The sequence below is a fragment of the Plasmodium vinckei genome, assembly GCF_900681995.1.
Source record: "Plasmodium vinckei vinckei genome assembly, chromosome: PVVCY_10".
Lineage (NCBI taxonomy): Eukaryota > Apicomplexa > Aconoidasida > Haemosporida > Plasmodiidae > Plasmodium > Plasmodium vinckei.
Window position 1 is genome coordinate 627453 of NC_051302.1, and position 16952 is coordinate 644404.

Sequence of the window (16952 nt, forward strand, 5' to 3'; positions counted from 1 at the left end):
TGCATTTTTATTTCACCTGTTAGTATATTTAAACTATTCTGAAAATATTAAGAGTATATATATTTTTTCAGTGCATTATATAAAGTGTAAAATTGTTGCGAATAGTAGTTAAGCTGTTTTTTTTTTTTTTTTTTTTATTTTTTTTGAAAATTGGTATTTCCCTATTTTAATATACATTGTAATTATTATATAATCGGCATTTTTTACAAACTTGCTTGTGTTTGTGTTTATATGAAATTTCGATATTATTAAGAATATATTATTATATCATATTTTTAACTAGTTCCTCTCGTTTATTTATATATATTTTTTTTGCGGCTTTTCTTTTACCTTTTTTGCTTCCCCCATTTTACACTTAACAAATTGTGAAAGAAAATATTGCTATATTTGGTGTTTACTATATTAAAGCAAAAAATGACAAAGCATAAAAATTTTAAGCTATAAATACCATATTAATATAAAGCACACACACACACATATGCTTCATATATATTTGCATATGCTTGTATGAGCATATAACGGTATAATGAATTTAATAAAATGGTAATAATATATGTACTGCGTGTCGGGAGTAACATATTATATGAAGAAAATATATAAAAAATATAAAATATTGTAATTAATATTTTATATAAACCCCAAAAAAAACAAAGGGTTACAAAACTATATAGCATATGAAAAATACGAGAAAAGCGAGCCTATGAGTTATTACAACAAAACAAAAAGAAAATGCAAAGTAAGTTTTGTAGACATCGAATTGGAGGCTTTCATATTTGGATGCTTCCTTTATACATGGAATAAACTATATACAGATGATGTTAAAAAAAAAAAAAACAACCATAATAATAGTAGCAATAATAAGGGTAAAATTAGTAAGAATAATAATTTGTCACACATCAAAAAAACTGAAATTCGAAAATGGAATTATCTTAACAAAGATACAGAAAATAGTTTAATATCTTCTACTAATGATATTAATAATAATCTTATTAATAAAAAGAATAAAAAAAGTTATACAAACAAAAGTAATAGCAAAACAACAGAGACATATGAAAAGGATATCAACCATGATGAAAATAGCTATTCAGAAAATATATCAAATGAATTTGATTGTAAATTAAATGAAGAATTTCAAGTGAAAAATAAAATAAATATTATAGAATTAAATAAAAAATTATTATATTTTGTAAAATCGAATTTTTGTTTAAAAACTAAAGATTTTAATATTTTTCATGATTTGTATTCTTTTTACACACATATACAAGAAAAAAAAAAGGGAGATGAAATAAAATTACAAAATAAATTTTTTCCTTCAAACTCTCATTATCACACAAAAGGGTCTAATAATGATAGTTGCAATAATAATACTATCTTGAAGGAAGCTGATAAAACCCGAACAATACCAATATATAAATTTTTTAAGCCAATTCCAGCACGCAACCATCAAAATGTTAGGAAATTAAATACACCAACAAACCAAACTAATCTAAAAAAAAAACAAACAAAAACAAACAATCATCATTACAATTACTTGCATCGATATATCAATCGGAATTGTAGTCTTTGCGATATTTTAGTAAACAAGGGAAAGAATTTAAAATACAAAAAGTTCATTCATGTATGCACAAAAAAAGTTTATGGAGATAAAAAATTTGACATGATAAACAAATGTATTATAAATATAAAAACATTTGATGATAGTTTTATTCATTCAATTACTATAGAACGACTATTTAGCTATATATGCAAAGAGAATGATAAAAATTTATATTTTTTTTGGTTTAAATTTTTAAATGTCTTATTTAATGTTACTATAAACAAACAACTTATGATTAAAATATTTTTTTTTGTATGTATAAAAAATTTATTAATATCGTCTTATTTTAATTCAGAAGATGATATAGCAAATCAAGAATTTCCTAGTAAAAATATTTTATGTAAAATAGATAAACAAAAAAATACATTTTTAGCAGAATTTGTAAAAATAAATAAATGTGGAAATATTACAAATATCATATTAGATAATAATTATATATTATTACAAAACTTGTTTGATTATTTTTATATAATATGTTCAACAAGAAATATGAAATTTTATGATAACTTTTTTTTAAACGTTCAAATGATTAACTTTATTTATTTAATTCAAATTAATTTCTTTCATTATTATTATGTTAAACTATATCATAAGTTTGTCAAATTACACAAGGGAAAAGCTACAAGTAGTAACAGTAGTAATCTATGTACCTCCTTACAAAAGGGAATAAAAAAAAGTACAGTTCTTCGTCCAAAAGGAGATAATTTAAATGATAAATACTTTAAAAAGAGAACAAGCATATTTAAGCCTACCTGCAAAACGAATCATCAAAATGAAAATTTAAAAGAGGGTCAACAAGTAGAACAACAAATAGACAAGGTCGAAAATGGAAGCATTTCCATTGATCACCATGAAAAGGAAGATACATATAAATTTGTGGTAGTAGGAAAAAATTATAATATTAACAAAAAATATTACAACCATTTCAATTTAAGCTTTTATAATTATAATAAAACAAATAATATATCATCAAACTGGTTTGAAATTGGGTCTACTAGAGTTACAACGAATGAATTATTACCCAACATGAACAAGATGAAAAGTCCAATTGAAAAAAGATTATTAACAAATCATAGGATATATTTTAAAAGATTATACACATTTTTAAATAAATATATTAAAACAAATCAATTAACAAAACAAAGTAATATATTTTCCTTCATGTTTGATGCATTACCTTGTTCGAATTTAAAAAATTGCATCAACACTATTTTAGAACCTTATATATTTTACATCTTAAGAAGATATACATTTATAGAAATATTTAATTTTATTAAAAGCTTAAAAAATTTATATAATTTAAAAAAGAATAGACGAAAAAGAACAAATTTAAGGCCAAACGAAAATGACCCAACTTTAAAATTTTTAAATGATATACAAGGACTGAATTATCTTTATAATGATTTAAAAAGTGATTATTTAACATTAACTCAAAATTTGTATATAAAAACAAAAGGAGAAAATTTAAAAAATAAGAAAATAATATTATATAAAAAATATAAATCACAAAGATATAATAAAAGTGCCATACAAAATCTAATATATAATAAAAAGACAGATATATATAAAAATGTAGCAATATATAAATTTTCAACGAAAGATTTTAATTTACAACATAATTTATTTAATATATATGTAGAATGTAACTTATTAAATAAAGCATATAAACTAGTTATAATCGATTTTGATTTTTCTTTTTCTTTAACATCAGAAATTATTTTTTTATACAAAATTTATTTAATAGAATTAAAAAAAAATAATATATTAAGATCGTTTGAAATTTTAAGTATGACATTTTATAAATGCTTTATTTTGCTAAAGAAATATTTATGTAATCCAACATCTTTCAAATTATTATCTCTTGTAAGTATACACCTTTGTCATATGCTTTATAATTATCCCTTTTTATTAAAGCATTTGTCTTTTTTTCCAAGTAGCAAAATTGAGTTTATTACAAAATATATTATAATGAATGATAATGTTAAAGTTACTGGATATTCAAATAATCATGAATTAAAAAATTATTTTTCTTCTTGTCTTTTTTTTTCTTATACTAATAATATATCTAATCGAAAAACAAATGACACTACTTCTGCATATATAAATGTTGAAAACAATTATGATGATATTAATAATAGCAAACTTAATAAAGGAAAACAAAATTATCGAAGAAATAATATCAATATGGAATTCAAAAAAAAAAATATTTTTTCCTTTGATCCTCTCAACTTTACTAAACTCACAAATATTAATCATGATAATAATAATAATATTGGGAAGGGAAATAAAAATATTGCAAAAGATATTATTAGTGTATATCAAAATAATGACTATTGTTTGAACTCATTCAATAATATAAATGATTTAAAGTATGGGATTAAAATTGAGGATTATGATAATAAAATAAAGAATAAAAGTAAAATGATCGAGGCAAATAATTCTTTTTTATTTTCTACAGAAATATCAAAACAAAATGAAAAAGCACACTTTGATAATAATAATTATTATACATATAACAATGAATTTAAAAACGCTATAAATAGTTATGCTTACAATAGTATGAATACTACTATGATATTCCCCAAAAATAATATTACACATTGTGGAAATGACGGAAATACTTTAGGGACAAGACACACCTCCATACATAACGCCAAAACGACAGATAATATAAACGACAATAATAATAATTTTCCTTTTTTAATCGATGAAGATATAGACAATTATGATTTTTTAAATATTCACGAACAATTATATGTAAATAAAATTACAAAAGGATTTAATTTTATTCTTAATCTACTAGAAATCACATTAAATAATAATGATAATTATCTTTTAAATTATAATAATAAAAATCTAAGCATATTTGATCATAATCCATTTAATAAAGAGGGCATAACCAATGATAACAATTATACTGAAAATATATGTAACCTAAATAATTTTATAAAAAAAATAATAAATAAAATAGAATCATATCTTAGTACAAATTTAAAAAGGAGAAATTTACAAAATCATATAAAACATTTAGATAAAGAAAAATTTCGAAATCTTTTATACGATTCTAAAATGATGAGATCAATCAAATCTTTTTATGAGGATTCGTATTTTTTTTGTTTGGAATTTTTATTTTTAGCATATATTTGTTCAAATTATTTTTCAGATAATGTTTCAAAAAATTATAATTTATTTTTAAAAAGTTTTAACTTTAATGATGTTTGGCCTAGCAATCATCAAATCAAAGTTAAAATATTACTCTCTTTAATCTATATGTTTTTATATGAAATTAATTTAATGGATTTAAGAGAATTTTTTATTCAAATTTTAAAAATCATATTATATAAATTTTATAATTATTTAGATTATAACGATTTAGAAATATATCAATACATATTTTTAAACATATCAAATGATACCTTATTTTCTTACTACACAATTACTGATAATATTTTAGACACTTTAAATCTTGACGCTTCTAAAACATATAAAGAATTTTTCTATATTTTTAATTTATCAAAGAATAAGCAATTTATTTATCAGTATCTGAATTGGAGTAACCAAAACAACCAAAGTGATAACAACAAAAATGGCAATAATAAAAAACGTTTTATCAATGACCTTTTTAATTTTATTATAAATAAAATGCATTCATCTCATAATAAGCCTAATGCTATAATAAATAAGTTCGAATCAACTAAAATAACCTCATATAATAATGCCTTTACATATTCTAAAAATCAATGTACTACCAATTTAGACACAAAAATGGGAGGGGAAAAAACTAAGGGGGTACACACATCACCATCTCAACAATATAACGACCTTACTAACATTTCAAATGCCAACAGTTATAATAAAACAACCTTTTTTGATACAATAAATATTGAAGATCACAATTTAAGTAATAAAAATGTTGACACAAATGCAGATAACAGTATAAATGAAGGTCCACATACAATTATTTCAAACAAATGTAAAAGCAAAAAAAAAAAACACACACCCAATATAAATACCAAAATGAGTAACAAACAAGATTGTAGAAATAATAATTCCGATTATATCTCATACAGTTTTGATAATTTTTTAAGTGAAAAAGGGTTAGAGAAAAATGATTTCGAATTTTTTAAACAAAATAAAAAAAATAAAAATAGTGCTGGAAATGGATTTTTTGAAAAGGTCCTAACATACATAAATAATAAAAAGTCAAATAAAAAAATTAATAATGGTGATATGAACATTTGGAAAAAAGATGAAAAATGCAATATATTTTCTATTAAGTATAGAGATAATAAAAGTATGAGCAAAAAAGTAAATACAAATGATAATAGCAATTTCTTTTGTTCTTCGAAAAATGAAAATGAGACATACCCAACTGAAAAAAATAATGTAGAAAATGATTATTGTATGATATTAAATTATTTTAAAATAAATAAAGAAATATATATAGATAGATATATAAATAAAAAAAATGAAATATTAATAAATATACAACAATATAGGAATAGAATAAATTATTATGGAAATACAAATCCATATTATTATAAAGCTCAAAAATTCGAAAAATATTATTATTTACCTGAAGATATTTCAGAATCAAATTGTTTTATTTTTGCACAGAATAAAAATATTATTAGAAATAATTTTATATTAGAAAAAAATAATTATGTTCATATATGTTTAGATTTATTAAATATAATAGATCTATATATGGAATTTAAAGTAAATGCCTATAATAAAACCTTTTATTTTATTAAAAATTTAATTATCACATGTGCAAATATAAGTTTTTCAAAAAATCTAACTATTATATATATTAACTCATTAATCAGATTATGTCTTTTCGAATTCAGAATGAAGAACATATTTATCGCTTCTAACATTCTTGTTGAAATTCTCAATAATTTTGAAAAAATTAAATATTACAAAAATTTAATCGGAACTATTTTTTATTTGAGTGGCCACATATTATTACTACATTTAAATCATGACGAAGAAATAATAAATGATCATCATATTAAAAATAATTTAATAGACAAATACAACTATTATACTAATTTAAAAAAAAATAATTCCCTCGCAAAAAATAAAGGGCATAAAGAAAATAGTAACACCAAAATGAATTTTGTATTCTCGGATACTTTTGTAAACATTAACTCACTAAAAATTCCTGATAAAGATAAAAAATTTTCAAACAGTTCTTTAATGATAAGCACGGGAAGAAGTAATAGTAATAATAATCCCTCTGTGTTAATACATAAAGGTACACACAAAAAAACAAACGACATTTCTTCACATAACAACAATTTTGAGGATAATATAGAAAGCTGTAAATTAGAGTCCGACGATGACATAATGAGTATTGAAAAAAAAAAAAATTCCAATTTCACAAAAAAAAAATATGCAAAAAAATCAATACCGTTAATAAAAAATCAAATAAAAATAACAGATTATTTTTCAAACTTAAAACATGAAAAATCTCCAGATATTTCATCATATACAAACTCTGATGCGTCTGATAAAAATATTAACAAAAGTAACTCATATAATAAATATCTTAAAAAAAGAAAAATTAATAACGAATTAGCTAGCCAGGTTAATTCACAAAAAAAAGTATTTAAGTCAGCTCAAAATACAGAAGGAAAAATTACTTATGATTTTTTCGATGAAATAAATAAAAAACAATTTTTCTTACTTTTAATTTGTTTTTATTTTAAACAATCTTTAAATTATTGGCAAACTGATGGAGATGCTATAGGAATTGCTAACGGAGTTCAACAAAAAAAAAGAATAAAAGACGCATATTTTTTCCTGATGTGTTCATATAAATTTTTTTATAAATCTTCTCTTTTCTTGTCCAAACAAGCCAACATACAAAATTATAAATTTCCGTTTTTTAATTATGAGCTCTTTAAAATTTATTATAAATTTTACACTTATTACAAAGGGATATTTATTAAGTGTACTAACGAGAATATTATTAATATCTTATGACAAAACAATGCTAAACAATTTTTTTACGTTTGAATATACTTTGTTTCCTTATTCTATATGATATATGAAATTATGTAATTAATACAAAACATATACATGCACACAGAATGAGGAAAAATAGTGTAATATTTTTCAGCAAATGCAACAAAGCATTTAGCTTATCTAAAATAAATATAAATACTACCAAACAATAAAAATCAAAATTGTTCTTAACCTTTATATGTGTATTTTATGAAGGTATTTTTTACACCGTCCTTAAACTTTAAGGCATACTAAAATCATATGTGTATACATATATGATATTGTTATTACTGTTTTTTTTGTGTTAATATTTTAACAAAAATACATTTTAAACGTGTATGACATTTTTTTTTATTTCATATAACTTACATTTTTTCAAATTTTTTATTTTAAATTTGAACATATTTATATTCAATAAAAACAACAATAAATATATAGCAAATATTTACTATATTGTATTATATAGGCCCTCCAATATAGTCTAATTTTATTAAATATACATAAAATTTAAGACTTTATTTTTTTGTTTTTTTTTGGATAAAAATATATTTCAATATTTTATTTATTATTATTAAAATATACAGAGAATTAAAGCTACTATTTTTTTTTCAAATAAGATAAATCTTACTTTTTACATATTTCAAATTATTATTCTCCTCATTGCATACTTATTTTCTACACGTATATAATACATGCGTGGTATTTAAAAAATCAGGAAAAAAGGGGGGAAAGCATTTGCATAATAAATTTTTGTAATACTAATTATTTTTATTATTGTTATATTATTTTCCTTTTTTTATAATAAAATAAATATATTTTTTTCTTTAAATTTCTACAATCCGTTGAAAATGCATCATGGTGAAGTTATTTATATAATGTAGTTGAATAATATATTGCATAAAAATACGATGGTAAATGAAGAAAAAGTGTTAATATCCAGAACAAGAGTAATGCAATTTTAAAGTATAAAATAAATCATAAATAATAAAAAAATTAAGAAATATACCATGAATATAATATTATTGTGAATATTTATTTAGGTAATACTACAGAAAATGCATATTTTGTTTTGTTTTTTTATGTAAATATAACCCTTTATCTCTTAAATTTGGCTACTTCCTAAGACAAATATAATGATATATAAGTATCTTTATACATATAAAAATTTGATACTCAAAAATCGATTATACACAATGTAAGAAAACTCACACACAGATATACCAAGGTCTATGCTGTAGATGGTCATAGATAGTGGGGCTTCTCAAATATGCTATTGTATCCATACATATATATATGAATACAGTTTTTTATGCAAATTAAATGGAATGGTATTTATTAATATTAATCCTCTTATTGATTTTGTTTCAAAATATTAATTGCAATTTTTTTAATCATAAAAAAGAAAATAGTACTATACTTTTTCGAGCACAAAAAGGAAGGACTAAATATATTAAGACCAATCATTATGCTTCAAAATGTGGGGAAATATATTCTATAACCAATATAGAAAGCCCAGTTAAGAAATGGAAAGGATTTAAAAAAATAAAGAAACTTAAAAATAATTTTTTCCCTCGCACATTTGAAAACATAACAATCGCATACAAAAGTATAACCCCTTTTTTTATTACTAATGATATATTTTTAAAAAAAAAAAAGTGTGTATACACTTTAACCAAAGTCAATCCTTTTAATTATCATGTAGATTATCTTCATAAAAAAAATAAATATAAATGGAACACATATAACAATTATATATTTAGCTTATTTAATAAAATAAGTAGTGCCAAAGAGAATAAACAAAAATTGTGTGTATTAAAATGCGCCTATGGTCATATTTCATCAAATGCCATTGAGAAAGAGAATGAGCAAAGCAATTCGGAAACACCAACATGCAATAGCAATATTAAATGTGTACTAGCTAATGTTTTAAAAAATAATATCATATATAATTATCCTAAAAAGGATGAATTAATCAAACTAGTAACAAACATAACTTGTTTATTTTACAAATTAAATAAATATAATTGTGAAAAAAAAAATAATGTCACATTAAATATATGGGGTAAACCTATAAATATTATATCCGTTAAATCATACATAGACAATATACTAAATTGCTTGTCTAATAATAAATATAATAAAGACGATTTTTTAAATAATAATATATTTTTTAAATACGACAATGATATTGAAAAAAAATTATTTTTTCATCTTCAATATTTTTATTCAGTTTATATAAAAGATATATATCAAAAAGAAAACTTATTTTACGACTTAAACGAAAATGATCGAGAAATAAATAGCCATACAAATAATGTGTTTGTATATTTATATGATAATGATGATGATGTTAATGTAGAAGAGTTTTATGAACATTTGAAAAACATATATGGAGAAGACGTAGTTAGTTTTTTTAATTATAAAAGGTATATACACAATGATAATAAATTTTCCATTATTTTATTGTCATATAATGAATTTTTAAAACTATGCTTTTTATTTAGCCAAAATAAGGCTATCTCTTACAATAATTTGGATAGTAACAACAATTTTGTAAATTTACGTCATCTCTTTTCAAGCCTTATTGGCATAAAAGTGAACGAGAGCAATGAAATATGTAAAGAGAATGCGATTAAAAGGGTATATTATAAATGTAAATTTTTTTTTAATAATTTTAGCTTGAAATATAATTATGAAAATAATGTGATGGAAAAAAATATATATGAAAATATATTTTCGTTACTAAACTTAAATGAAAAACAAAATAAAATAAGCTTTAATTTTTTATGCAATGATAATTTTAATTTGAAGTTATTTCAATTTTGGATAGCTAATGTGCATAATACTTGTATTATCATAAATTTTGCTAAAGAAAAAAATACATTTTTATTGCACAAAAAATATGTTTTAAAACTTGACGATAAAAATTTTAACGATGAGTACATGTCAAACACTTTCAGACATAATCATGATCTACCAAATTATGAAACAAACTTTGAGTCATTTATTTTAAGTTGTATAACAAATCGAAAGAAAAACAATGTTATGCAAAAAAATACAGAAAACATTTTGTCTATATTTAATAATTACAGAAAAAAAAAAATAATAAAATATTTGAAAGACCATAATTTATATAATTTGAATAAATTAAAAAAAAAAAGTAGCGATATAAAAAGAAATATAAATATAGCCAAAAAATTTGTCAAAAAAAAAAAAAAAAAGAAGGACACACATACAATTTTAATATTTCAGATTATTTAGACTTTATTATTAATAATAAAAAAAAAGGATCTATATTTTTGAAAAAAAAAATTATCAATCCATCCTATATTGAAAAAAAAGAAAATATTCAACCAAATGACAAGGCAAAAATATTATCCAAAAATATTAACATCGTTCAAAACAACTCGGAAATATTAGAAACATCAAGGGGTTACAATAATAAAAATGGCTATACAAATAAACAATTTTATTATCTACATACTCCTCATAGTGTTAAACAAAATTTACATACCACACTTGAAAAAAATATTAAGAATGATTGTCAAACAAACAACATAAATATTCAATATGACCAACATAATGAAGATAACATAATAAATAAGATAGTAGAAATATATCCTTGTATATATTACATTTTTAATAAGGTTGAATTTGGGTTATTTACCAAAAGCTTATATACTACTTTCAAATTAATTAATAAAGATATGTGTAATAAATTAAAAGATATATTAAAAAAATATAATGAAACAATAATAGACACAAAAAATGAAAACTACTTAATGTTTATAAAATATTTATATAAAGGTATTTTCCTTATAGACACACATTTAAATGATATAGAGCAAAATTTTCTCATTGAATTAATAAAAAATAATATTGTTAAAATTGTCTTATCGTGTGTTGATATATCATCATATAATATATCTGTAAGTAGTATATTTGTAGAAGATTTTCAAATATATAATAAAAATAAATTAAATCAGTATAACAATTTAATTAACAAAATAAATAAACTACATGAACAAGTTTTTGTCTTCCCTACAAATTATGAAAAAGAAAAAAATATGATTGAAAATAAAAGTAATATAGATAGTAACTATACTATTATATCTGATGATATGTATAGGTTACATTTTATAAAATATTTTATGTTTTTAAATTTTAATAAAATATTTCCTAAATATACATTATCAAATAATGACTTACAAAATTTTTCTAAAAACTCAACAAACTACTTTTTAATCCCTAAAAAATATGAAGACATACCAATAATTTTAAATATAAATAATAATAGCTATTTAAATTTATCAAAATTTAATAAAGTTATAATTACTGATTTTTATTTTAATTTATACTATGATAATATATGTAAGGGGATGTCGATTAAATTAAACAAAATTAAGGACATAGTAAAAGACAAAATTCTTGAGACTTCTGTAGATGATATAAATAGACTAGAAAAATGGAATATATTAAATTCAAATGGAAAAAAAAGAGAAAAATTATTTTTCAATTCTTTTGATAATAATATTGGTGAAGAAGGATTTCCACAATATGATAACACCATTTTTCATAACTTAATAAAAAATTCGTATAATATTTACAAAATTTACAAACATAAAAAATTGAATGAGACAATATTAATTAATAGTTATATGGATATTTATAATAATGTGTCATATAATTTAAATTATTTTGATGTTTTATATTTATTTTTTATAAAAGGAGAACAACTCGATTTAACTTCAGACTCCCTTAAGAACCGCTTTTTTAACTTTTATTTAATACAAAGAGAAAAATATGAAAAAAAATATATAAAATATGATAAAGACAATAAATTAAATATATATAATACGTATATTGAAAAAATAAAAAAATATTTTGACAATGATTATCTTACTATGTATTATAACATGTACCTTAATTATCAAAAATTAAAAAAAAAAATTGAAAAAAAATTGAAAAATTTATATGAAGAAAAATACAAGCACTTAGAAAAGGAAATAAATAATATGAAGAAAAAACATTTCAAAAACAAAGTGTTTATAACGATTAATAATGACAAGTGTATAATAATAGATCATTATAATTTTGTAAAAAAAAGGGGAAATAATTCTACAACTTGTAATAATGATTATTGGGGTCATAATAAAAATACCTATATCTGCTTTAATGACCAAAATGAAATTATAATTTGCAATGCTTCATTTTTTAATTACATCATATATGATAAAAAAGAATATGATAGTATAAAAAACATGTCTAAAAATATTAATTACTATAATTATTTATTTGAAAAAAGAAATGTAGAAACATATGAAATATTTATAAATGAAAATGTATTCCAATTTAGTATGCCAGAAATAAAGACAAAGACTCAACTTAAACAATGCTTAACAATAAGACAAAAGAAAAAAATAATAAATAATGTCAAAGTAAACATAATATATACATATAATAAACAAGAAAATAATATAAAGGAAAAAAAAAAAACTATATCATCTATCGATATTGATAGTCTACTTCATAACTCTTATGATGAACAGCTTTATCAAATGAAGAATAATTTACTTTTATATTTTGAAAAAATGAAAAAAATTAAGCTTAAATTATATATGCAATATTTTCATAAACAAAAAAATATTATAGAAAAGGGAGAAGAAGGAAAAATGAGCCAACCAAATGATGAAGTAACACACCCAATACAATATTCTACTATTGATAAAAATAATATACTTTATAATGATGGTGTTTTAAAAAAAGAAAATATTTCACTATCTAATGTGTGTAAAAAAAAAAAATATATATTACGAATAAAATTTATGAAAAATTTAAATACTCTTAATAAAAAAAAAAATAGTGGAAATAAAAATATTTATATGACTGAATTAAACAAATTAAATCGTATATTAGGAAATACATATAATCATAAAAATATTATAGACCAATTTTATAATATATTTAATTTTCTTAAACAAAATAATTTAATAAATATATTAAAAAATTATATAAATCCATATATTAAAAATACAATGTGGTATTATATAATAACACAGTATATTAATAATGCATATCAGTTTGATCTCAAACCTGAATTGATAATTATTGTTTTTTATATTTGTTTTTCTAAAAAGGAGACTGATTATTTGGATAATTATTTGAACTCACTTGAAATTAAAGACAACTTTTTAAAACAAATAGTCTCAGACATTTATATATATAAGGAGCTGTTAACGATATTTCAGTCGAGGTAAAAACAAAAGAATCTCATACAATTATACATGCTTACAAAATAATAGTACCTAGTATGACCCAGTGCCATGTTTTTCATTCATATTTTTAGTGATTATATACATATATCTCTTATCTTTTTTATAGGCACAATATACGGATTGACATTCAATTTAATTTATACAATATTAACGATATTTATGATGGATTAATTAAATTGAAGGCCCAGAAATATGATGAGATTAAAAAACATGTGGAAGCTCATTTAAATGAACTTAATTTAATATTATATAATATTTTGTCTAATAATTTTAATAAAAAAATAAATAATATTATTTTAGACTTTATTAATGAGTTTCAAAAATATAAAAAATATAAATATAAATAATTATTAACATACTCTATAACTTTTCAAAAAAAAAATATAAATAATTATTAACATACTCTATAACTTTTAAAAAAAAAATATAAGATAATTATACATTTACATATTGTATGAATTATTTCTTTTTATGTTTTAACGATGGAGATTCCTCCCATTTAATTGGATGTCTGTTGTATATCGGCCATGTTGGGACTACCAGCTAAGAAAAGGGAAAGTGAAAAAAAAAAAATAAACAAACATATTAGGGTTTAATGTGAGAATGTACAGTTGTGTGATTATTTTTAAAATTTTTACTATGGTTGATAAGGCAGATCCAGCTAAAATAATGTAAGTGCCTAAGGCCAAGTCTTGTTTATGATAACTTATACCAATTGAAGCGATCATAGAAATTGTAAATATTATATTCTTAATTAAAAATGCTAGCTTTTGGCCACGGAAATCCTGCAAATATTCCCAAAGAAACGCGATACATATTTATTGTAAATATATATATTTTTTTCTTTTTTGTTTTCAATTCATTTTGGATTTGCAATTATGTAGCTGTTTTTGAGCTTGATTTTTTTTTCTTTTATTTTTTATATTTAAAAACTTTGTAAACATTCTTAATTTTTTATCTTACCATTTGATTTCTCGCTAGACACACGAAAGTATTTACGATACATCCAATAAATCCCATTGTAGATATATATATAAATAATAAAAGTTACAAAAGAACAAAAATAATATAATAGTTCTTTTATTTCTTGTATCAATTTTATTCCCTAACAATTTTAAGCATATATACAAAAGTATCAAAAAATATCCTTTTCATTAAAAAAATTTAATAAAATCCGTTCACCGATAGTTACTGATTATGATATCTAGTTTTGTTAGCATTTTAGTAATTTATTAATTATGTATAATATATTTATATATTATTAGCAGAACTCTTAAATGGAGTATTATAAACTTTTTCTTAATTTTTCAGGTTATTCCTTTTTTGCTATACTTTTAAAATAATAATTTTTTTATTATATACATTTTTTATACCCTTTTGTATGGCTTTAAATATTTTAGGAAAGCCCAAAAAAATAAATAGCGCAAAGCAGAGCGGTCACAATTAATGCCTACTACAGTTCAAAAAAATTAATTCCCTATTATTTTTTAAATATGGAAATTTCAAAAGATTTATAAATATTTTTTCATTTTAAAATTGTTTATTTTTTTATCTTAAATTTTTAAAATTTTCCTATCGCCATATTTATATAGAATAATCTAAACCCCTTCATATATGAAATAACATATTTTACTGTAACAAGTATATATACTTTTAATTCCATTTTATGGCACAAACCACACACAGTATATATGAGTCATAGTTATAGAAATTAGCATTTTATAAAATGGATAACTTAAAAATAGTTTTTTTAAATATATTTATTTATTTAAAAGAATTTATATAGTACTTATAAAAAATATAATGACAAATATTTAGAGGATTTAAATAAATACATAATTATTTTGTTCCCATTTTGATAATGCTTATCCCGTTTATTTTCTTGTTTGGTTGTTTTACTTTTTTATTAATTTGGCTTTAAGCAGTCTAAGCATTCTCTACAATATATGAAATACCTTTGATAGTATAAGGATTTGTCTTTATTTTAATATTTTGTTTTCTTATATTTATAAAATATTTTTTAAATACATTAAATTGATAGCATAGAAGAATATTATGATTGTTTCATGATATGTATAAGAAAAAAAGAAGGGGAAAATAATAGAAATGGCTTATTTAAATTTCGTAAAAAAAAATAGAAACATAATTTATAGGTTAATTTTATTAAAGTAAAACAGACAGAGAAATGAAATTTTTGTAATAATTTGACATACTTTCTAATCATTAACAAATTATTTATTTAAACAAGGAATGATATTAAACTATTATTTTATTGTATTACCATCTTATAATCAAAAACTTTAGTAATATAAATTATTAGCATAAAAAAAAATATATGAATTTGCATATGCTGAAAGCATTTTCTCATTTATATGTGTATCCTCTATAATGATAATGAAAAGAAGAAAAAAAAAAATAGACAAATAATTAATTTAATATATTAACATATAATAATAAAAATTTGTCTTTATTATTTAACTAAAACTTTACTGCAATTATGCCCATTTTTTACATTAAAAATAAAACATATATAATTAAAATAAAAAAAAGCATTTTATTTCATATGCTTTATTTCGTGTGTTTTATTTTTGAAATACTTTTAATATGAAAGTCCATCCATTATTATAAATATGATATCTCTTTAGAAATAACTAAATAAAAAATTTTATGTTATCTTTTTATAATTTAAGCATATAAAATTTTTATATAACATTTTAGGATTTTTATATATATTTTATATTTATACAAATTTATAATACTTATTTTTATTTGATGTTTTTTTCAATTCTTTTTTTTTTGAAAGCATTTATTTTTTTCTCTTTTTTTTTGCAGTTTTCGTTCTATATCATCATCTGCTATTACTTTCTATTTTGACTAAACATATTTATAGATGATTTTTTTTAAAATATTTTTTTGCATTTTTTCATGAATTTATTTATTTTTATTATATATAAAATCAAATATTTTTAAGTTTATTTGCGCATTATAATAAAAAAGTACGTATTTTTTTTTTTTTTTTCATAAGTAGTATATCATAAAAAAATATTTTTTGAATATTTTTTTTTAAA

The 16952-nt window shown here is 20.3% G+C and overlaps 3 protein-coding genes across 3 annotated transcripts; 2 read left to right on the forward strand and 1 right to left on the reverse strand.

Moving 5' to 3' along the window:
• Positions 1-700: 700 nt before the first annotated feature.
• On the forward strand, positions 701-7588 carry PVVCY_1001590 (conserved Plasmodium protein, unknown function; the record flags this gene model as incomplete). The annotated part of the gene is made up of 1 exon (XM_008625611.1): positions 701-7588. One exon carries the CDS (start codon positions 701-703, stop codon positions 7586-7588), a length of 6888 nt encoding a protein of 2295 aa, XP_008623833.1.
• A 1341-nt stretch (positions 7589-8929) lies between these two features.
• On the forward strand, positions 8930-14231 carry PVVCY_1001600 (conserved Plasmodium protein, unknown function; the record flags this gene model as incomplete). The annotated part of the gene is made up of 3 exons (XM_037634439.1): positions 8930-10769; positions 10871-13862; positions 13991-14231. The coding sequence occupies 3 exons, from the start codon at positions 8930-8932 to the stop codon at positions 14229-14231; spliced, it is 5073 nt and encodes a 1690-aa protein (XP_037490536.1).
• Positions 14232-14343: 112 nt separating this feature from the next.
• On the reverse strand, positions 14344-14904 carry PVVCY_1001610 (signal peptidase complex subunit SPC1, putative; the record flags this gene model as incomplete). The annotated part of the gene is made up of 3 exons (XM_008625613.1): positions 14344-14427; positions 14523-14669; positions 14848-14904. 3 exons carry the CDS (start codon positions 14902-14904, stop codon positions 14344-14346), a joined length of 288 nt encoding a protein of 95 aa, XP_008623835.1.
• Positions 14905-16952: the final 2048 nt, after the last annotated feature.